Source organism: Rhododendron vialii, chromosome 13a (assembly GCF_030253575.1).
Source record: "Rhododendron vialii isolate Sample 1 chromosome 13a, ASM3025357v1".
NCBI classification, from domain to species: Eukaryota; Viridiplantae; Streptophyta; class Magnoliopsida; order Ericales; family Ericaceae; genus Rhododendron; species Rhododendron vialii.
Genome location: NC_080569.1, coordinates 21,718,353 through 21,740,918, shown reverse-complemented (window position 1 = coordinate 21,740,918; position 22,566 = coordinate 21,718,353). Strand labels below are relative to the sequence as shown.

General features: G+C 38.7%; 2 protein-coding genes and 1 non-coding gene across 12 annotated transcripts; 1 reads left to right on the top strand and 2 right to left on the bottom strand.

Moving 5' to 3' along the window:
- Positions 1-2,160: 2,160 nt before the first annotated feature.
- On the bottom strand, positions 2,161-5,204 carry LOC131315227 (protein CLMP1-like). The gene is made up of 2 exons (XM_058344364.1): positions 2,357-5,204; positions 2,161-2,323 (listed from the first exon to the last, which is right to left on the bottom strand). The coding sequence occupies exon 1, from the start codon at positions 4,820-4,822 to the stop codon at positions 2,504-2,506; it is 2,319 nt and encodes a 772-aa protein (XP_058200347.1). The 5' UTR covers positions 4,823-5,204; the 3' UTR covers positions 2,161-2,323; positions 2,357-2,503.
- A 1,531-nt stretch (positions 5,205-6,735) lies between these two features.
- Positions 6,736-6,862, top strand: LOC131315419 (small nucleolar RNA snoR111). Its single transcript, XR_009196748.1, has one exon. It is a non-coding gene; the product is annotated as a small nucleolar RNA snoR111 (small nucleolar RNA).
- A 4,069-nt stretch (positions 6,863-10,931) lies between these two features.
- On the bottom strand, positions 10,932-22,019 carry LOC131315226 (E3 ubiquitin-protein ligase COP1-like). Of its 10 annotated transcripts, none has more exons than XM_058344363.1 (14): positions 21,555-21,685; positions 21,262-21,422; positions 20,382-20,459; positions 18,686-18,845; positions 16,077-16,439; positions 15,547-15,704; positions 15,366-15,431; positions 14,374-14,452; positions 13,671-13,826; positions 13,233-13,331; positions 12,558-12,662; positions 12,034-12,213; positions 11,293-11,403; positions 10,932-11,206 (listed from the first exon to the last, which is right to left on the bottom strand). In XM_058344363.1, the coding sequence occupies exons 3-14, from the start codon at positions 20,420-20,422 to the stop codon at positions 11,036-11,038; spliced, it is 1,689 nt and encodes a 562-aa protein (XP_058200346.1). In that variant the 5' UTR covers positions 20,423-20,459; positions 21,262-21,422; positions 21,555-21,685; the 3' UTR covers positions 10,932-11,035. The 10 variants fall into 10 exon arrangements, 5 of the variants coding, with proteins under 5 accessions (XP_058200346.1, XP_058200342.1, XP_058200345.1 ...); XR_009196636.1 differs by lacking the exon at positions 21,262-21,422 and adding an exon at positions 11,607-11,696 and having other exon boundaries at positions 11,188-11,206; positions 18,686-18,841; positions 21,555-22,013; XM_058344359.1 differs by lacking the exon at positions 21,262-21,422 and having other exon boundaries at positions 18,686-18,841; positions 21,555-22,019.
- Positions 22,020-22,566: the final 547 nt, after the last annotated feature.

Below are 22,566 nucleotides of genomic sequence, written 5' to 3'. Positions count from 1 at the left end.
CAAATGCATGACGGTAAATTCGATAATATATAGTTGTGCAGAAAAAAATGACTATAAAGTACTACCATATAAAAGAATCGGGTGCATGGTAAGGACTAAGGAAACAACAAAAACCAAATGTCCTGTAAGAACAATTCTTCAACTCAAATTTTGTCAACAGAAGAGAAATCACATAAAAGCACAAGTTTCCTACCAAATTTACAAAACAACTTGTGTTATTGAGAAGTCGTGATCCGAGTTTTCATGTCGACGGATAAATAAACACTTCCAAAACACAACTAGTACCTCGAACTAAGTCCAAGACGAACGGATTTCCATCTAGAAAAGCTAAATCTAGCTGGTTATTTTGACGATTCACAATCTTCTGGATAGAAAACCCAACAAATAAACACAACAATTGAGTACAAAATATGCAAGCAAGATAACTGAGTCCATTTTATTATTACGCATAGGGTTTCTTACCTCATGATTGATGTAAGATGGTGAAAGCAGGGTAACACTGCTGTTCAAGCCAGTAAGCCTTCCATACATGAAAGTTCTCCAGGATCGTGTAATAAATAGACACATAAGCCTTAAAACACATCATTGAGGTGAAACCGCATCAGATTGAGATTTACAATGCAGATGAGGAATATTCATAAAAATCCAACTTCAACAGAAAGAAAGACAATATGTTGAGTTCCATCACAAATCTGCATCCGGTAGTATGAGTAGCGTCCAAGTGGCCTTGTAAGTTGTAGTAGAGGATGGGAAGTTCAAGGCCGGCGCGAAAGAGTTACCTTTTCTTTCAGAAATAATTCGTGCTTACTGAAGTTCTTAAAAAGTTAACAACAAACGGATAAAGATACCATTAATGTCCTCAGTTTCTCCACATCAGACCACCATCAAGGCTTGTTTACGAAAATGTAGAGAATACCATAGCAGTCAAATCGTGAATTGAATGGAGAACCGAAAAGGCCCAGTTGCAAATCGTGGATATTGAAATGCATAAAAAATGTAGATTTCAAGTCCCAATCAATAAAAGGATTGTTTCAATAGATGAATACATTGTCATGTGGTCTAAATAGGCAAGACATGCTTTTATTGCAAGAGATGTGGGTCTGAATCCCACCGTAATCTATAGTTCTACATAAAATGGCAATAAAAATTCAAGTACCAAAAGAGAAAATTCACACCCTCTTCCATTTTTTTTACCAGCAGAGAATATTTCATTTCTACAACTACCATTTAACAAAATAACACCAAACAATACGCTAAATCATTTTCATCTGAAAAAGAATTAAGAGATGTACTTTACTTCATAAATACCAGTTCAACACAAGATGAAAGACAACTCAATGAATAGCAGTCCTTTTCTTCCTCAATGAATAATTTCAGACCCTAGGAAACTATCTATATATACCTTACCTATGTTAATGCTTATCACTTACTTGGCAAAAGTAATCTGTATCCTGAAAGAATACCATCCCAAAAGGTAACTAAATTAACCTCGCACTTCTGCTGCGAAGGTAGTTTAATGAGGTGGTGGAGATTGGACCTTTTTAATGACATTACTGACCTTTACTATGGTAATTGCAGCACTAAATAAAAAAGGACTCCTTGGCTAAATGAAATGAAAGTATTTATCGTCTTTTTTTGGTCAAACGGAAAAGTGAAAGTATTTATCATCTGGCCATGCCATAACAGCAATTCCTAACGACAAACACTACCTTAACTGATTTATGGTTTTAAAACCGCAATTTCTAACGACAACACTACCTTTAACTGATTTATAACTGGAACATCGCCGTGTTTCAAGGACCTCTAATTTCTTTAATAGGTCGTAATGTACTCTTTGGGGGAAGATATATGCCTGGCATCTTTGAGTCAACAACACTTAATCTACTGCAAACCCAGCCACAAAAAAATGCAGCAGAACTAGCACAGGAAAAGTCATGAGAATGTTCTGTTGCTCTGATATGACGCTGACTGGCAGTATATGAGTACATTTGTCAAAGGAATCCATCACCAAATCTACTTCAGAGGAGTAAAATACAGACATGGTTTGACCAATGTTGAGAGTCAGTTTCCACAGATTCGAATCCTGCGTAATAATTTAATGACTTGTCACTCCAAGAAAAAAGACGGACCAAACACAAAAATTATCAACGAAGTCAAGAATGCAAAAGCCAACCCTCAATTAGAATAGAAAGTTAAGCCAAAATGCTTGTCCCAACACCCAAGCACTTAATATTTCTCTTAAAAAACTCATAAATACTGCAAAACTAATGTTCTTTGACCAGGTAAAATTCAAGCTCGTACTTTCTGGGTGAGTACACAGTTTCTGGGTGAGTACACAGCAGGGTGGCGCTGCCACCTGGCTTTCTATTTTTAAAGGGGAAAAAAATCCAATAGCCTGGCCTTACGTTGAAAGAAAAAGCACCGCCTCTCTCCAATCAAAACTCAAAAATCAGGAGAAAATGCACAGCCAACTAACTGAAGGCGCCAAGCACATTAACGAACTTCACTCTACCACTACTTCACTTGCGTCAGCATTTTTATCTGCCTTATCAGCCACGTCATCACTTAGTTTCACAACTTTCTTGTCATCCCCTTGAACTGCATCATCATTACAGCAATGGTTTTTCAAAACGGTTGCAATGTCGACATCAGAAGCCCCAGCAAGCTTGAATCGCTCAACAGCATCATCCATGTTCTTTTTCCAAACATCCAACCCCAGTTTAAATTCAACTTGAGAACGCTCAAAAAGCATGTTACCCCAAAACAGATGTATCTGTGATCTCATCATCGCTGCCTGTTCTGCTGCTTCAACAGCTGAAATCTCTCCTCGACCACTGTTCCCAGAGGACTCACCTTCGTTACCACTTCCTTGTTTCTTTCTTTTCACTTCTTCCCTCTTGTTTGCACTTGGATCTTTTAGCTCAATAGCTCTCTGCTCCTCCACCTTCTCCCACATCTCAGTAGCAGCTTTCATTTTCTCCTCTGCACTGTCATAAAGTCCAATAGTTTCACTAGGATCCCATTTTGAGAGATCATCTTTCTTAGCCACTACATAGGACCAATGAAGTTTTGCCATTTCAAATTGTTGCTGGCCCAAAGCAAGTAACCCCTCATAAAAATCAGGTTTAATCTTCATTGCTTCCTCGTACTTCTCTTTGGCCAGAGAGTATTTTTCTCTCACCCATTCATAAGCTGCCTGAAGCTGTGTTGCCACCAACTCTTTTTCAGCGGAGTCATCAATGGGAATCCGTTTCCTTGCGGCACACATATGTACATTGCCCCAATTGAAGAAAGCCAATGCCCCCACCTCCTGGAATTTTGAGGCAGCCTTATCAAAAAGGCTTTGGGCCTCTTCACTGGTTATTGTATCTTCAAGGGCTTCTGAACACAGCTCCATCCCAAGTTCATGCAAATCAATATGGGCGTCTGGGTCAATACCCACATGGCTCCGGAATAACTGAGCAAATTCAACCAACCAGTCGTCCATCTCCACTTCTTTGCACTCAGGGTCCTCTAAAGCTCCAGACTTTTCCTTGGGAGGTTCCTTTGCTGGCTTATCTATTTCGGTATCCACACTTTCCATGGTAGAATCACCCAGAGAAGAATGTGAACCACTCTCATCTCCTTTTATCTCCTCAGTAGTTAGAGACTTCTCCTCCTCCTCCTCTTCCAGTATAGGTGGCTCCTGCTCCGGACCCACATCAACAATGTGCAATCTCAACATCCCAACTGAGTCGACTTTGTCTGTCTCAGGATCTTCTACAATAACACCATCAACAGACGACTCTGCCAACTTGAGTTCTTTAGTACATGTTATAGTTACTAAATCACCATCACTATCCTTGTACTTGATCAAAACTGACTTTGAAGGTGGGAAGCGCTTGCTTACAATCTCCCTTAACCCTCTAAAGCTGCAATTCACAGGCATTTCGGCTAGCCTTATGTCATGATCATAAACAAGCTTCAGTGGCCTCAACTTAACTGCAGTCTCCAATGCCAGGGACACGGATGAAGTTGCCTGTTCCTTTTGGTTACCCTTAGTCGCATTGGATTTTGTAGAACCATTTGAAGGCTTCAAAGCAAGCTTTGGTAAGTGGTTGTTGACCTTAGGGCCACTTTCAGCAAGCGGAACCAGTTGTGGCTTATCCGGCTTATTATCACTTGGCAATACAACTGGCCCAAGTGCCGAAGCTGCTGCCTTCTTTGGCATGGGCCTTGCTGGTAAACATGGTCCAATACCAGAAACCGGTGCTCCACGTACCACAGAAGCCCCTAGAGCCGCCGGAGAAGGGCGGCTTTGGAGGTCCAGCTGGGCCTCGTGATGGGGCCCGAGAGCTGTCCTCAATCGCCGTCCAATCTCCAAAGCATCCCTGTGGTTTGGTTCAGCACCCAATAGAGCCTGCACATCTAGCATCGCCATTTCATATTTTCCAATAGCCTCAAATGCCTTAGCCCTACGAAGTAAGGCCCGGGCAAATTTGGGCTCAACCTGAAGCGCCATAGAACACTCAGAAATCACAGTTTCATAGTCTACGGGCTTCATTTGCATCAAACAAGCCGCTCTGTTGCTATGAAACACAGCTCGGTCCTGGTGTGTCTTGGGGGTAAGTTTAAGGGCATTATCATATTGTTCAAGAGCACCCACATAATCTTTGGCTTGAAATCTCCTGTTTCCTTCCTCTTTGAGCTCATGGGCTCTTTTCAATAAAATTGAAGAGTTCAAATCAACACCACCATTAGCATATGGTATAGGGTTATTAGCTCCTGAAACCTGGTTTTGGTTAACACCACCTTTCTTTTTCCTACCCCCAGATTTCCCCATGAAACTCTCCCACCCCAAACAAATACTATATGTTCTTCAATTCAATCAAGATTTTAAAAAAATAGCAATCTCGAATTGGGTAACGACACTTTTTGTTGTATGAAGAGAATCTGATGACAAAATCAATGGAAAACAAGAAGGAAATAGAAAAAGAAAGAGCTTACTACTTACAAATGAAAAATTAACACCTTTTTTGTGCAGATGTTTAAGTTTTGTAATTGGAATGTGAAGACCCGAAAGCTGTATTGCAGAGAAGATGCATGGGTTGAGGTGGTTTTGCTTCAGGTGCTGGGGAACAGAGTCTAGAGAGGGAGATTGAAGCGAAAAACTCTCCCTTTTCTCTCTCTACATTTTGAAGCCCTAGAAGGTAGGTTCTGAATATCCGTGATGGACCCTACACTTAATTATATTTACACCATCAGCCTCTGCAATTTACAAAGTTTCAGTAGCCACCCGTAACAAACTTATCCCATTATTTATTTATTTATGTTGAACAGAAAAAGAAAAAATGGTTCCTATTCATCTTAGATAAGTGTAAATTTTTTTTTTTTTTGGTCAAAGTTTAGAGGTGCTTTCATTGATAAGAAAACAATACATCAAGAAAAGCAACCACAAATAAGGCCTAAACTCACAAACAAATATTCAGGACCTCACTCAGATAAGACTCGTCTCCGATCACAAAAAGTCATCAAGACGATTTCTAATATTAGGTAGGTGAAATGCTTGCATTACATTATTGCAAAATATACATAAATAATTTTTTCTTGCATTAGGTCCTACGGTTTCTTATATTACAAGAAGGCTTGTTCTCATTTGAAAAAGGTTCCAATTTTTGAAAATCTTTACTTTTTATTTGTAAAGGTTTCTTTTTGAAATGTTTTTCTTTAGAATTCTGAAGGTACTATGACCCTACCATATTATCATAGTCTTACGTTATTTGAGAAATATCACAAAAACAATCTAAACATAAACCATCAAGTTAAGTTTACATATTAATAAATAAATAAATAAATTCAGTTAAGCTCACTATCAAAAACTCATGCGCCATTCGCACTTTAAGTACTTCTTTTCACGTGTTATAATGGGTCTTGGCATCTTTTTTAATTTTAGATGTATGTGTAGCGCTTACTATGGAATTACATGAGAAATGTAAAAAGATAATAATGAAATATATGAAGTCACCAATAACAATTTATCTATTAAATTAGACGAGAAATATAAAAGATAACAATGAAATACATGAAGTCACAAAGAGAAATTTAAATAAAAAATCACAAATAGCATTTTTTTTTTTAGGATTCTAATTAAACTGATATGCATGTAACTGTCAAATCTTTCCTCTTTTGTTCAATAATCTTGTACTTTTTGAGAGATTTTAATTTCTTAAAAAGATATGCAGTAATTGCATTCGAACTACAACACAGTTTCACCCCCAAAAAATACAACACATAATTTCTAATATTGTTCCTCAATTTTTAGAACCTAAAAGATGAAAAGATAGACCAATATTTAGGGAAAGAGTATAAAATAAAGTTTTATCAAACATTTCATGACGAGGGTAATGTGGTAACTCTACATCATGTAAGCAAAGGTATCTAGGGTTTGGATATGGAGGCATAAGGGAAGTCAAGGAAAAAAGGTCAGCCACCCTATAAATAAACTCTAGCCTGCATTTCCAAACATACCTCTAAGCCGATGGACGCTTCATCTTCATCCCCTCTTTAGCCAGGGTTTCTTCCTGGTTTCCAAAAAGCTGCTGCTGTAAACCGGAAGATCTACATCTTTGTATACGTGTGTGTGTGTGTAAATATATATATATGCTTGTGTAATCGCTACTCTTTCTTCTCGTTCGTTAATTTCCGACAATTCAATTTTTTTTTTGTGGTAAATAACAATCCTCTGTTTGTAATTGAGAAATTGAAGAACAGAACACACCCTCTGTTTCTTCAAACACAGCAGGAGGTACAGAAATGATTACGGCGAGATATCGTTTCAGTCGTCACTCTCGGAATTGACGATTCGATTGTTGCTCGTCCACATTCCCCTCATAATTTCCCCTCTTTTTTTTCTTTTAAAAAATTTCCTTCTCATATTTAACGTATTTCGAGAGTGCAAGTGATGATAGTACCGAATTATTTCTTCACTTTGAACTAATTGGATAACTTGTTTTATCCATGAGGATTCGTACGCAAACTGATGCACTCGTTTTGATTCATGTCAACCAGACCCTGCAGTGTACCAGGAAGTGCGGCATCCGACTGCCTGTTTCCGTAATCAATGGTTCAAATTTATTAAAACACTCACCTGAGTTAACAACAAACGTATCTGCACAATTGATTGTCGAAATGGACAGTTCCGATGCCGCACTATTGGCTGCATTGAAGAGGGTCTGAACCCCTGTTTCCCCAATTTTTGTCAAGCGTGATGCTAAATTTTTGTACCTGCAATACTACATGATTTATAAAGAGAATAGTGAAACTGCAATACTGTGAAATTTTTGTAACTGCAATACTGAAACTGTGAAAGGAAATTCGGTTTTGCCGATTCAGGTTTTCTGGTGAAAGTTGTGACCTGGGTTAATTTAGTTTTAAAGGGAATTCATTTGTCCACCGTCTCTCAGTTTTACTATGTCTTTTGTTCCTCGGCTGAAACCCAATGGAAATTGTACACGAGATTCTGAGTTACCCAGCTTTCCTGCTAGTTTTTGGATGTTCTGCTTTGGGGCTGGGTGGTTTAATAACCTCAAAGGAAATAGTTACTAAGAGCATCCGCATCAGCCTTTCTACATTTTGGACCAATTTACATTTTAAAAAGTCACTTTATTACTTTAGCTATTCATTTTTAAAATATCTACTGTATCAAACTCTCTATTATAACTAGGTCTTACAAATATAATATTTTCTTTGCCTATTTGTACATTCTTTATTAGTATTGCAAATTCTTTATTAGTATTGCAACCAAGAAGTCGTTTGTTTGGATTAGCAGTGCTACTCTTACCGCATATTTTTACCATGCGTGTAGAGCTCACTCTGTGTTTCACAAAAATACAAAAAAAATATTCACAATTTTTAAAATAATTTTTTATGGAGCTCTGTAATAAATCAGCTCTAATGAATATCGGTAAGTATTTTTTCTGGATTAATAGGGGCGAAACTAAGCAGTTTGACAATTTTCACCCAACGAATTTAGAAAAATACTTATCGATATCCGTTGGAGCTGATTTTTTATTGGGGTCCAATAAAAAATTATTTTAAGATTTATGAACATTTTTATGTATTTTTATAAGATCCGGAGTTGGCCCAACACGCGTGCCGTTGAAATCAACGATTAGTTTAGACTTTCTGTTGTTTGGATTGGGACGTGGAACAAGATATGGGGTGGAACAAGATATGGGATGAAGACAAAATTCAATCTGAGGCGAAAATATTAAAATACTGCTAATGGAGTGAATAGTGACTCGCTTGAAGAAGCAAGCATCTGTAGCAAATGTTAATTTGCTGGATTCCCAAACGAGACTGATGCAGTCCTCTTTTCACATATTTCCTCGCTATTTTAGTTTTCAAAGGGGAGTAGAGAGTGAGATGTGGATGCCCTAAACAACATGGAAGAAAAAGGATCCTTTGTAAGCTAGGGGCTTATCATCCTCGTACTGTTTTTGTACGAACGAGAAAATGCAATTAATATATAAGAAAATATTACAACAAAAGCGGACACTATCGGTTCGAAAATATAGAGAAAACGAAAACAAAATACAACCAAAAAACAAACTAAAAGCTGTCTAGAGCCAAGACGACGGAGTCGGATCCGTCAATCACACTCATAAAGAGGGTTGGAGTGGTCAAGACTGGAGTGGACAGGTATGGACATAGAGCAGACTTTCCTGGATGGACCACTGCACCAACTTAAGCTCACCAACTTAAAGCTCATTCCTATTGCAGTAGACTGAAAGCTGAAGCCGGCCGCTGCAGATGCCGTTGCCATCACCGTTGAACTAATTCCAAAAAACTAAATCTAGAACTTTAGATCTGGCTAAAGAGAGTGGGATGTCTCATCTTCTTAAGGAGAGAGTCTCAACCACCTCACAATCATGGACCTAGAAAGAAAATAGGAGAGGAGAAGGCTAGAGATGGGGAATTGAGAGGAGAAGAGGAAGGAAGATAGCGGGGGAGGGGAAAAAAAGGAGGGGGCAGCGGGGCGGAGGGGGTGGTGGGGAACCCACCCAGAGCTTCTCTCTCTAGCTGAACAGTGCAAAAAAAGAATTAGGGTTGGAAGTCCGGTGTATCCGGTTGTTGAGGTTTGTCTCGTACATATAAAAACTTGATATTTATCAAAAATTACGATCCAAATGAACAAAGTATTTCTTTTCAGAAATTTATTCTTACAACCGTAATCGTTAGTGTTGATATCGATGTGTGATCAATTTCATTTTTTCAAAGACCAGCAAATTCGATAAAACATACGTATGGATTATATTTATGGGACACAGATAGGCTTTCCCAGAAAAGCATAGTACTACCATATTATGTTCGTTGCTCGCAGCAGTGACAAGGTCCTCATTGTAAATGAAATTTATGTCCGATGTGTGTACCACCAAGATTAATGGGACAGAGCAATTTTTGGCCTAATTTTGAAATGGTTGTACTCCCTCCGTCCCTTTTTAAGTGTCCTGCTTCGTAACTCCAACTTATTAAAAAGACATCATCATTATACCTTTCACATCAATTTTTTCCTCCACTTTCCCTACTTACCCATCATCATTACTCTTTTACCCACTAACTTTTCAAAATGAAATTTACTTTTAGGGACAAAATAGACAATGCACCAACTTTTACCCACTAACTTTACAAAATGGACACTTATTAAGGGACAGCTCAAAATGAAATACTGGACAATAAATAAGGGACGGAGGGAGTAACATTTTTGGGGTGGGGGCCCACCTTTTAATCCAACTCAGCTATTACTTCAGCTCGTGCGTTTGGTGTGCAATTGTGGAGTACCCATAGCATTTTTTGATTCTGTATTGAGTTAGATTTATTTGTTAGTCCTAAACTTAAAAGTTTGGATGGAAAAAGTAGTCTTGTACTTCTTTTTTTGTTTTTTTGGGTGAATTGGATTTATGGGTTGGATTATGCAACCAAATGGATCTGTTCGATTTCGGAAATGGCACCGGTGGTGTTTGTTAAGTAATTTTGCATTGAGAGTTTTAAAATATGAACAATATAGCTACACAAATTTATGTGCACAGATTCGGATACTGTGTATGAAATCATTTGATACACGTGAGATTTCCTTAATTATTTTAATATTCACATGCATCGGATAGTTTCATGTATACCTGTATCCAATGTGTGTACATATTTATGCACAGATAATTTCCTTTGAACGTATCAACATGTGGATGGTCAGTACAATAAGTGGACGTTTTATGTACTTTTCACTAGCTATAGTTCATATGGATTGAGAGCACATAATGTGCGTGCGTGACCATGTGCATGATTTCAAGAGTGAAAATATATTTTGAAACATGTCGAGTTACAAAGCTTCAGGAGAGCAAGAATTGAGGGTTAAAAAAGATCTACTAGAGGAATATATGACTGACACTAAGCATATGTTTTAAAGAGTCTATAGTTGCTCTAAAAAGTTTGCCCTAAAATCAGATCTTCTGAGATTTTCTCTGTTCTAAGATGTTTAGCAATGGAAGTTATGAATACTTTTGCACATAGGTTTCAAATTGTTTTCACTTTCTATGAAAAACTAACAGAAACGTGTTTTTTTTTGGGGGGGTTTTTTTCATGAACAAGATTAAAATCACAATGTTCATAGCTCTGTCGGTTCGAGTTGGTCGACAATAGACATCAAATGGTATATATATTGTCCTCATTCTTGAGAAGTTTCAAATTAGGTCATCTCTCCACACAGTACCAATGGCTAAGGGAAAAAATACGTGAATTTTTCGCAGAAAAACCTATTATACACTCCTGAGCCACTTTCACGTGATGTATCATCCTCCTCCATAAGTGGAAATTTATGTGGAGTTCAAACTGTCTCTGAAACCCGAGCTGTTTTGAATAAAGTAAGCACAAAATTAATTACCAAAGAGACATCAGACTTAAAAAAATACTGCCGGATATAACTCTTACTGTTCTTTAATAATAATAATAAAAAAAACTTCTCAAAGCAATGTTAAATACTTTCCATTCCAAGTTTAAGCATTCAAGCAGCAAGTACAAGCACTTTAATTGTTCCTCGGCTATTTGCAGTTAACATCGTTGGGCTATCACTTTTCCAACAAACAGCACTAATGAAATACGATCCAGCATCGTCTTCAGCTTCCTCCGAGTCCGAAGAAGCAAACCTATGCCAAGCTGCTGGTTTAGAGATGGCCTGCAAGTGGACGGCGAAATTGAATTACGATATGATTTAATGCGAAGATATATACCAGCTCTATCTAGTATATAGTAAATATTTACCTTCTGATAGACAAAAACTTCATTTGTTTCACTGCCACAAGCGATGTATTCACTGTTTACCGTGAGACCGACAAAATTCTTCTCATTCGAATGGCCTCTAAATGTGCGAAGCTGAGAGGTGGAAAAACAAGAAAAGGGGGACAGATTAGTTGGATTCTAGAACTTTGGGATTTTTCAATAAAAGAAGTGTTCTAATCAAGGTCAGTCCACAGTAGAGATCAGACAATCTCACAAGGTAAGTTGGTTTTCTTGAAAAAATATCGGTAGGTTCATGACCTAACCACACTCGTCATGGAGTAAATTAATGGTTTCACCTCCCTGTTTTCAAAGACAAGTGTGATTCAGTCAAACTGGCTCCTCCATTTAAGTGATATTTTCCTGTGGCTGATCAACACGTCTGAAGTCTGGACAGAGAGAAGGAACAGCTTGGATCATTCAAATGGAATCCATGATGGGCCTCACAGACACAATTCAGTCCAGAATTGGACTGCAGAGGAGCTCCATTCCTCCAAAAATTACGTTCTTTTCTTCACAATGCATACATTCCAGTGTAGCACATCCTGCCCTCCCCTCCAGAGACACTCATCACACCAACACCGACTAAATATGTTAACATTACTATTTCCTGAATAATCACCCTCAAATATATATTAATCGGTGAACTATTGTAGAAAGACGGCTTTTTATATAACTAAAGGAGCTGAATACTAGGAATTGCTCAACTACCAAGCTGTAACTTACTGGAAGATTTTCTTTGACATCCCATAATCGCAATGTGCTGTCAGTAGACGCTGAAGCAAGTTCATTGTTGGACAGAAATTTTACATATGAAACAGCTTTCCTGTGTCCACTGAAAACATGCAGTGGTTGGCTGACATTTCTCAAGTCATAATAATGAATGTTGTGATCCGCAGAACCTACCTGCAAAAACATAAGTCGTTAACTTGTCACTACCCATCTAAAAAAAAAAAAAAAACTCTCACACTAGATACCGCTCCCTCTGTCCCACTTTATTAGTCCATTTCTCACAATTCAGGACAAAATTGTATATATTTTTCATTTTCTTCTTTTCTAGACGATTTTAAAAACTGTAACAACTACGTGGATCTTTTAGATGATGGAAACAATGATTTTTTTCACTCTACTGTTGACCCGATTAAAGGGCACATTTGCTGAAATTGACAAACAAATGGTAAAGAGGGAGCAGATGGTAAATCATACCCATATTCACTGACCGGAGAAGACAGGATTTGAGAGGGACATACCGCGACGTGAATGCTAGATCCCGGATTATACTTGACAGAACATATATTGGCTTTCATGTCAATATTCAGAACACTAGCCTCCTGTTTTATGCACCAAATTTTTACCTGTTGCAAACAAAGAGCAGACATTCAGTGCAACTGATACGGGACCAAGTGAAAATCACCCAATTCCTTTCCAAGAGATGATCACTACATATCCATTAAACTTCCTCCAAATTGGATCGACCTTAGTTCTAAATAGAGCGCTAAAATAGCAACTCTAAATAAGGAGCGAAGGAAATGCTGGCATATGGAGAAAATAAATAACCTCTGACCTAAACGACCTCAGCTGAATTTTTACCTATTACTACCTCTATCACACAAACCAAAAATGCTCATTGAACTATTTGGGTAAAAGCTTTACAGCTAAATATTCTCAAAAAAAGATCGAATATCTTCCTCCAATACTTGAGTCAACAACAACAAATGTTATCATCTGACTTCCTTCCAAAAGCTATCATCTGATTTCACATACTTACTGTAATAAATACTTCCAGAAGGACCAAATGTTACACGGAGATAAGTCTCTTCTACCTCATTTTTTAGAAGCTATGCCTGTCAATATGAATTCGTTGTTGTGAACTAAGATGCAGTTTTCAGGGGGAGGAAAACTAGGCTTTCATGTGTAACAAGTACCTTGCAGTCATCACTGCCGGATACCAGCATTGAAGGTTCAGTGCGCGAAAAATCTACGCTCCATGCTCGTTTTTCATGTTCTTCGTACTCCATCACACTCTGAAAATAAAAGATTGGGTTAATAAAGGTCAAGAGTGTTTGCATATCTCTTCAAATTCATCTCCTATTTACTACTCGTTTGGTATATCAACAAAAGCCAACTCTTTTTAATATTTTCTTGGCTTTCTGCTATCAAAGATGCGCGAAAAAAGCTGAAGTTGTTTGGAATGCTGTCTGGCTATTTTCATGTTGGGGATGCAAGTGCGGGAGCTAAAAAACTGCCAACTTATTTAGAGATGTCAAATGACGCAAAACAAAGCCAACTTATATAGAGATGCCAGAGGAGCCAAAGCTTTAAAGGAACAAGGAAAATAGAGAACTCAGTGGAAGCCAAATTACCTGACGAGTAGTTACATCCCACACAGTTACTATCCCCTCATAATCGCTACTGGCAATATGGTTCTTTGTATACTTATTCCAGCTTAGGCAACTAAGTTTAGACCGCGTGGACATTTCCACAACTGGACATTGCACATCTGCTGACTCATTTACCACCTAGAAAGCAAGAAATGGACAATAATTACCTAGTGAGAAAACAAAAGTATTTGCCTTGTATGAAAAAATTTATTTCAAAGATTGAACACAATGAGTTTCATATTAATAGGTCTCTTTTATGTTGAAAAAGAGTATTCCTGTGATTAAAATTGAAGTATGAAACTGGCGTGGTCATTCAGCTATGTTGGCCAAAGCTCTAGAAGTACCTTAAACAGGACATGTAAAATGCCATATGAAATATTGGATTTTGGAGGAATTAACAAAATCGTCATTACCAAGAAACCATACAATGTTCTTTTATTGTAAGATATACCACAAATAGATTTTTCACTAATTGTTGCTGAATGTATGCCCATGTTTTCCATTAGAACATCTACACAGTGTAGGCTGACATGTAGTCCCTTGGCAGAAACACTAAAAATTCTTTCACAGAAACCATATTCGTCAGCTGAGGTCCCAGTATCTGCCCTAACCAGTATAGAAATCAATATCAAGCCTACAGAGAAAGATAATGCTGCTCAGACCAGAACAAGTGTCCAACACATACCGAAGCAAATTCAAAGACCTTGATGCGCCTCGAAACTCCGGCAGTAGCAAACAATTCATCATCTCGATCAAATTCTATGCTGGAACAAACAAGAAGGAAATAAAGCCATGGTTGACCTGAATAATACAGAGAACAAAGACACACACAGAGAGAGAGAGAGAGAGAGAGAGAGAGAGAGAGAGAGAGAGAGAGAGAGAGAGAGCAATGAAGAATGGATTTCAATTCAGATACAAATATAATGCGTCTATTGTAACACCCCGTCCCACATCGGAAGTCTACATGGATGATCTTGGATATATAACAAACAATGTAGGCTACTACTAGTAGTACCTTGGGCTTAAGCATTTTGGGCCATGTGGTATGGCTTGTGGATCAAGATCAAGGTACTGGGCAGTGGTCTGCTTAGGAAGTTATAGGTGGTATCAGAACAATCCGTGTACACAACTATGTGGGCCCTAGACTTTGGAATTGGTTGGCTTGATTTGGTTTGGTTTTGTTTGGTGATTTTAGTGCTTAACCCCTCGCGAGGGGGGAGGTATCAAGGTGGGGAGATTATAACACCCCGTCCCACATCGGAAGTCTACATGGATGATCTTGGGTATATAACAAAGTAACAAACCATGTGAGCTACCACTAGTACCTTGGGCTTAAGCATTTTGAGCCATGTGGTGTGGCTTGTGAATCAAAATCAAGGTACTGGGCCAGTGGTCTACTTGGGGAGTTACATCTACCATTGATATCAGCTTAGGAGAAAGGTTTGCATTTTTTGTAGCTTACTTATGCATAACCAGGCATACAACGCCTGTTCGCCTAATCAAATACACCATTGTATGTCCTAATTCAGTAGTCAAATAATAATAGGTATTATTTGTCCAAGAACAACAAAAAGGTTGAGAACAAAATTTGACCCATGTGTAATTGAACTGACTTATGTAAGTGCAAGTAGTCGTTTATATTTTGAGTGCATATGTAAGCGGAACAACTCAACTCACCTTGATACAATGTTGGCCGAGTGGAAAAGATCTCCATGCCTAACCTCAGCAATGACTCTCAATCGGCTACCAATAGAAAAGATGCAAATAGGCTTACATCAACACAAAAAACTTAAGCAAAGCATAAGGAGGCAAGTGGCTACTTCAAGTGAAACCAATATTCCTAACGAAGTAAAGGAACCTGTATCGTGTAAAGGTCGAAAGGACAGACTGGAAATCTTCAAGTCCTGCATGATAACCTTCTCGATTCATGGCATTCACATCCCTTGCTTCTGGTTTGTAAGACTGTCTAGCCCCATGTCGTCGCTTTTGCAAGTAACACTCTTGAAGGTCATTGAACTGTTGGGATATAACTTATTAAAGAACAAAGGTCACAAAATTTTAAGTAAATGACACAAAGCTAGGTCAATTGACAGTCTGTGAGACTGGGCAGACATCCTTAAGGGTTAAGGCCCTTACCCTATTCAGTAAAATAGGGGTTAAGGCCCTTACCCTATTCAGTAAAATAGGGGTAGTCTTCTATAAATTGGAAAGTTAGAATGACAATTTACCAAGCAATGTATGTTCAACAAAACATAGTTTTTGTTTTCCAAGTTAAGGATGTAAAAAACATTTCTACGCAATTTATCTTGCTTAAGGTCTCTGTATCTAGAGTTTGGTATACTACATTCATTTTTTCTTCTACGGAAACTGTCAAGAAAAAGTACTGACCTGTGCAAGGACCCTCTTTTTTCTTGCTAGTGCAAGGCCCGATTGAGTAACATGTTGTGAATTGGACCCACCATGCGCATCCTTTCTTTGGTTCGTATGAGAGCTTACAAGAGTATTTACATCAGCTTTCCTACTCTGTGAATTGCCAGGATTCATTTGGCATTGGTCCTGTACACTGGGTAGACCAGAGATTGTGCCACAGCTGCGTCTATCAATCAAAGAAGGACATGCGTTCGTTGCAGAAGGGTCATTCATAAGCATCCTCAATTTCACTGTATATCTCTCTTTTGCTCGATATAAGTCCATTCTATGCCTCTCTACTGAATTTATATCTTCCTTAATATATTGCAGATCATTTTGTATCTAGAAAACAAGAAAGAGACCATTAAATTCTGTTTTAAATCTTTTGCCATAAGAACCCTGAGGTTGAGGGCATGATGTTGCCATCTAACATCTAAGAATATGAATCCAAAAAATGCATGGAACAAGACAGGAGTCATGAGACACTAAATGGGTCTCATTCTTGAGATGTCTACTAAAAGATAATAGTTCAGCAATCAAAATTTTGCAATACAGTTCTGGAGATATTTATGGATGTATTTGTAGGTTCCATATGGGAACTTATTCATGTTCATATAATTATGTTCGTTATCAACTGCTGTATTCCATAAGGGTAGTTTACACGGTGTTGTCAATCCTATACCGTACCTGTAGGTAGACAGTAGGTAGACAGAACAAGTTGCTTGGTGATCTGCACCGGCCAAAATACCGGGCATTTGAGGCATGTTCCGGAATCTCGGCCAGTACAATAATATTAGTGTGGCTTTTCCCTTGAAAAAAGAGACGCTTGGATGTTAAGATAATTAGACAAAACGAGGAGTCCAAAATAAGTTGATCGTGTTAACCTTTCATTAGAACTTATTTTAAGGTATATCGAAGTATTACAATTAGTTTTATTTCTCTACTTCAAGTTCTACAAGGAGACATAAATATAATGAATATATGTAATATATGTTGTGGTAAATCTGAAGTGGTACCAAGATACACGCCGGTACCGGCACACTCCATACCAAGAGAGAAAACGTTACGTGGCCGGTACAGGATTGACAACTTTGGTTTACACTCCATGTAACCAAGCTAGTAGTTAGTGATGTATTGTTTTCTTTATCCTTCTCCATAAACTAATCACAAGATCCATTCTTGACTTCTCTCTTTGATATCATGGTATCAAAGCTTTGGTTGATAAAGGTCTCAGTTCAAGTCTTCTCCATATGCATTTATCACACGTTTGCATTTTGTTTCATTCTACATGTGGTTGTTTGCATCTCTACATGCAAGACAAGGTTGCGTTGGATGTTGGATAGCTTAATATGTCATGCCCATTTCTTAATTTTACATGGTATCCGAGCTCAGGTTGGGAGAGGTATTGAGTTCAAGTTCTCTCCGTAAGCATCTATCCCCTGTTTGCATTATGTTTCACTGTGTGCGATTGTATGTAAGATGGGGTAGCACGTGGGGGATGACATTGGACAGAATGATATCCATTGGTGGCCCACTTCCCTACAACTGAAGCTTGTGGACAATAGGTAACTTAGCAATCTACTCCACTCCCTGTTAACTACCAAAAAATTTATACAAGTACTCTGAAAAGTGTGACTCAATTGCAGAGTAACAGAAGTCTGACATCTAGTAACAGAATTCCTACACTAAGGCAGGAATTCCTACACAAGGACTGCAATGGTTGTGTCCATAGCTTCTTGGAAACTTGTTCGTTGAGTAAGGTTAAGAAAAGAATGAAGCTCATAGTAAGCTCTTGTTTGCAGGCTTATCTAATCAACTCTTTCAACTAGTCAGTGACCTCGAACTTCACCACAGCCTTTAAGACTATCCGACCCACTACACAGTTAGCAATGTACCAAATGGCCTTTTTGTTGCTCATTAATAATCTGTTACAGGGAACTGCATTACAATGGATGAGCAGACACAGCAAACTAAGTCTAATATTTGGCGTGTCATTTTTTATCCAAAGGCAACAATCAAATTACTCTACCAGCAAAAGTTAACCCTTCTAGCCCGTGTGGCTGTACCTTCCCTACCTTTTATCTTACATATACCTTCCACAATAATACAGTTAAAGTAAAAGATATGATGCGCGGTGGAGAAAAAATAGAGCAAGTAGGGTAAATTAACCCACAAGCACTTGCGTAATGTCACTTGGTTCAATAGTTTAGCAAATAATTCTACAACAGTTCCCACCCAAATTACCAAATTTCACAAACAGATGACCGAAAACTTCAGTTTTACCCACATGATATTTAAGGTCCCCTTTTGGCTAAATTTACGGTTATTTACAGCATGATTTACAACATGTTTACAGCATGATTAACGCATTTGAATTTCCTACTCTCTATCACAAAACATGAAAAGTGCTGTTCTTTTGTAAATCAGCTGTATATCTCATGATTAACTACATACGATTTTGTGTTTATTACCATTTGTAAACATATCTTACTGACTGTTGCAAAAGAGGAATCTATCTAGATAAGATTTTCACCCTGTTAAACAAGAATCTAGACCCCAATGCTGATAATATGTATGTAGTATTGTACCTGACTAAGCTCTTCAAGCTTTTGCTTCCTTAGGCAATGCAAAAAATCGTGTAGAATCTGCATATTTGTCTCAGCTTCTTCTTGCTCCATTTTTCTCTTCTTCTCTATAAGCACAGACAAGAGGCTATCTAGCTCCTTAACTGACACCTCACAACCCTGTCTAACGATCATACAAGAGTCACATTCTCATGAAAGAAAGCAATCAAGTGGGGACAGTATAACATTAGCTGTATCTATCCACCATTAGAATTTGTTGTATTCTTAATAACTGGAGAAGTAACTAAAGTTGACCAATGTAGGACCCAGCTCGCAAAGAGATTTCCACAGGGAACATCTATTGATAGCGTGGTCGTGCATAACGATCAGTGAGAGTTACTTAAGCAAAAAGGCTACAATCCATGCTTTACACTTAACAGTGATTGTATTACTTTCTTAGCCAGACAAGGATAGATTGAGGCACCATACGAAGGCTTCTGCATTCTGGCCAAGCAACAAATGCCATATGTCATCCTTAAACAACAACAGTCAACTATGAACAGGAGACGCCTGATTAAACCAAAAGGAAAGAAATTGCAAACCTTTTTCCATTAGATTATTACAGTTTAATCCCTAGAGGGAGAAGGTAAGACTAGGGGTGTTATTCGGTCGGTTTAGTTCGGTTCGGGGTGGATTTGCCGGAAACCGATCGGGTTCGGGGTATATAATTCCGGGACCGATCCCGACCGGTATTAATTTCGGTTCGGTTCGGTTCGGTTCAGGGTGGATTCGGTCTAGTCTGAGAATTCGGTCTGACCGAATTGGGCCTAGTTGGGCCAAAGATAAAAAATTAAAAATGGGCCAATTTAAAAAAAACCCATTCCACCTGTTTTTTTATAAAAGTGTTTCTTGATAGTGGGCCAATTTCACCTATTTTATTTATTATATATAGATTTATAATAAATATATATAATATATATGGTTCGGTCCTACATCGGTTCGGTCGGTTCGGTCCGCATTCGGTTCGGTTCGGTCCGTATAGATTTCCAGAAAACCGAGACCAAACCGACCTAGGTCGGTTCGGTTCGGTTCGGTCCACCCCGAACCACCAAAAAATGCCCCTGGACCGACCGAACCGATCAGTCGGTTTTTTCGGTCTTTTTCGGTCCGGTCAAGTTTGTAACAGCCCTAGGTAAGACTAGTAACTTCCTATTAAGCCAAGAGAGTCCCTCCATCTAGCCTCTAAATATGAACAACTTGAGATGCTAGAATGAGAAGGATTCATTGCAATCTTGCCTAGAGTATCTTAAGAAGTCTACAGAAATATTTCAACCAGAAAATCACCAAATCTTATATCGAAGATTCGAAATACAATGAAACAAAAACAAGCAACACAAGAAAAGGGTGCAAGATATTCGCATCTTGTTCATAGTGCAATGCACTTCATATTACTCGTATTCGGTTATGTTGATGAATTTTAAATGGACTAAGGGACAAAATAATGTTTGAACAAAGGACTATTGGAGAATGAACCTAAGCTATATGCCGGGTCAAAAAGAAAAAGACAATTCTGTTTTAACAGCAGGAATACTCACTTATGGACTTTATTGAGCTGTGCCAATCAAATCTCAACAGAACCAAAGAGAACAAGGGCACTCTAAATAGCATGATAAAGCTCAGAATTTAATGTTCAAAATATTCCAAAGTGCAAACAACTGACCTCTCGCAATGCCTGACGAAGCTGTTCAAAAGGAGTTCCATGTCTTGCTATTTGACGAGCAGAAGTCTTCTTCAATAGCTACAGAATTAGATGTAGATGTTAGTATAACAAATTAGCAACGAAGATATAATATCCACTGGACAATCTACAGGTTTAGTAAGGCAAGCGGCTGAGTCAGACTAGGGCATTTGTCTCATTGTGCATAAGTGTAGTGAGTCTTTGAGGAGATATCATTCATTTTAGGTGAAGCTAAGAGAGAGAGAGACAGAGAGTAAAAAAAAGTTTGTTCTAAGCCTAGAGGCTTGGACTCAGGGTGAACAAGGGCTCAATTATGTATCCATTCGTCTTATGTTTTAAGCTCTTTTATAGCAGCGGATTATAGCTCTTTCCCTTGAACATAAGCCGTGTCGCCCAATAGGGATACATATCATGTATTGTTTTTTCATTTATCCATGAAATGTATCAGGAATTCAGGACACATACGTTAAACAAGGTCTGATTATTCTTTAACAAGTAATCGTAGGACTACGTATCGAATTGGGATACACAAGCACCACAGGATGCCTCATCATATCATGGTATTGCTATACAAAAAATATAAGGGGTGGAATATGTTACGATCCTAATGTCCCACATCGGCTGCTAAGTATGGGCTTGGCCATGTACATAAAAGCTCTCAGGCACCCTCCCCTTGTAAGCCAGTTTTCAAGGGTGAGTTTTACCCAAGGGTTTGTATCAGGATACCTATATGAACACACATTATTAACAAAATTATTGCGAGCATGCGGTGCGTAGAATGAGTTTGGTTGCTTCCCCTACCATTCCATATTTGCATTAGATGGTGTGGAAATCTCAAATTTACTATTGACTCATTCCCTACCCGAGCAAACCATCCTTCTTTATAGCGCTCTTCCTTCAGTCACTTAAGTGCGCTATTGCTTAGCTTGCTTCGAAAGCTTTGTTATCCCATATACCTTGAACTGAACTTCCCTTCCGTCCTTCCCCACCTTTAGTTGGGATCTATGTCAAAATTGCCGGAGACTTGTAATTGAATTCAATCAGAATTTCGGTCCAAATCAGAGTCATAGTCATAGACAAACTCAATAAACAAATAAATTACAAACGAGTCCAACAAACAAGGGAAACAAGGCATTAAAAAACAAAATATCTCACCTTATTGAGAAGGAAATTGGGGAAAATGTGCTTGGGGGTGAGATAATGGGCGCAACAAGGGCAATCGCGCTTGTTCTGAAGATGAGTCGCGATGCACATGTAGCAAAAGCTGTGTCCACAAGCCGTCAGAAACGCGTCCTTAATGACCTGCATGCAGATAGGGCACAGGAAATCCCTGTCCAGCTCACTCTCCTCCGCTGCCGCCTCCTCGTGCGGCGGAGAGGGCAGCGCCGCCGCGACGGCATCGGACGGCGTCGGTTCGGACTTCACCGAGGGCACCAGGGGCCCCACCGAGCTCTCTCCTCCTCCCATACACGAGTGCACGGACTTTCTCTACATGGAATATAGTGATGAGTTGTGTGTTGCGTTGTGAGGAGGATGTTGGGGTTCGGACGCGAGTGGAGAAGGGTGAGGGAGGGGGGAGGGAGTGAATTTTGTAGGCACAGTGGATCCATGTGGTTTGATTTTAGAGAGAGAGAGGGAGGGGGTTTGTTGTGAGGGTGGAAACTGACCACGTTAGGCGGGCGTTTCTCATTCGATTCGTTTTTTTGTAATCTGTGGAGAGAGAGAGAGAGAGAGAGAGAGAGAGAGAGAGGGGAAAAGCGGTTTTGAATTCATTGTCGTTTTATCGATCGAGCCCATCGCGGGAATTCAACGCAGTCGTTGCATGTAAATAATGTCAGTTAGTGTAATAACCAGGCGACGTCCGTGCACTCGTGTTTTACACATTACCCCCTCATGTTTGGGAAATACAAAATATTCCTGTCTCATAACAAATTAATGCACTATCGTGATGTAACTGCTAGGAAATTCGATTGAATTTGTTTAATGTCATCAAATTCTAATTACAATGGATCAATTTCTCTTTTTCTAGCTCGTGAAATGCTACTTTCACATTTGCAACCTTTCACAAGCTATAAAAATGTAATACTCCTCCTGTCCCAAATTGTTACTCTTATTTCACTATTTAGGATCTCTCCAAAAATTGTTTATATCTTTTAAATTATAATAT

Excerpts from the sequence above, each read along its gene's own strand:
- LOC131315227 (XM_058344364.1), bottom strand. The coding sequence starts at position 4,822 with ATGGGGAAATCTGGGGGTAGGAAAAAGAAAGGTGGTGTTAACCAAAAC.
- LOC131315226 (XM_058344359.1), bottom strand. The coding sequence starts at position 21,866 with ATGGGAGGAGGAGAGAGCTCGGTGGGGCCCCTGGTGCCCTCGGTGAAG. Across the intron at positions 13,332-13,670 it reads GGGATGTAACTACTCGTCAG|AGTGTGATGGAGTACGAAGA; the intron begins GTAATTTGGCTT and ends TTTTATTTTCAG. Across the intron at positions 11,207-11,292 it reads AAGTTTTTGTCTATCAGAAG|GCCATCTCTAAACCAGCAGC; the intron begins GTAAATATTTAC and ends GTCCACTTGCAG.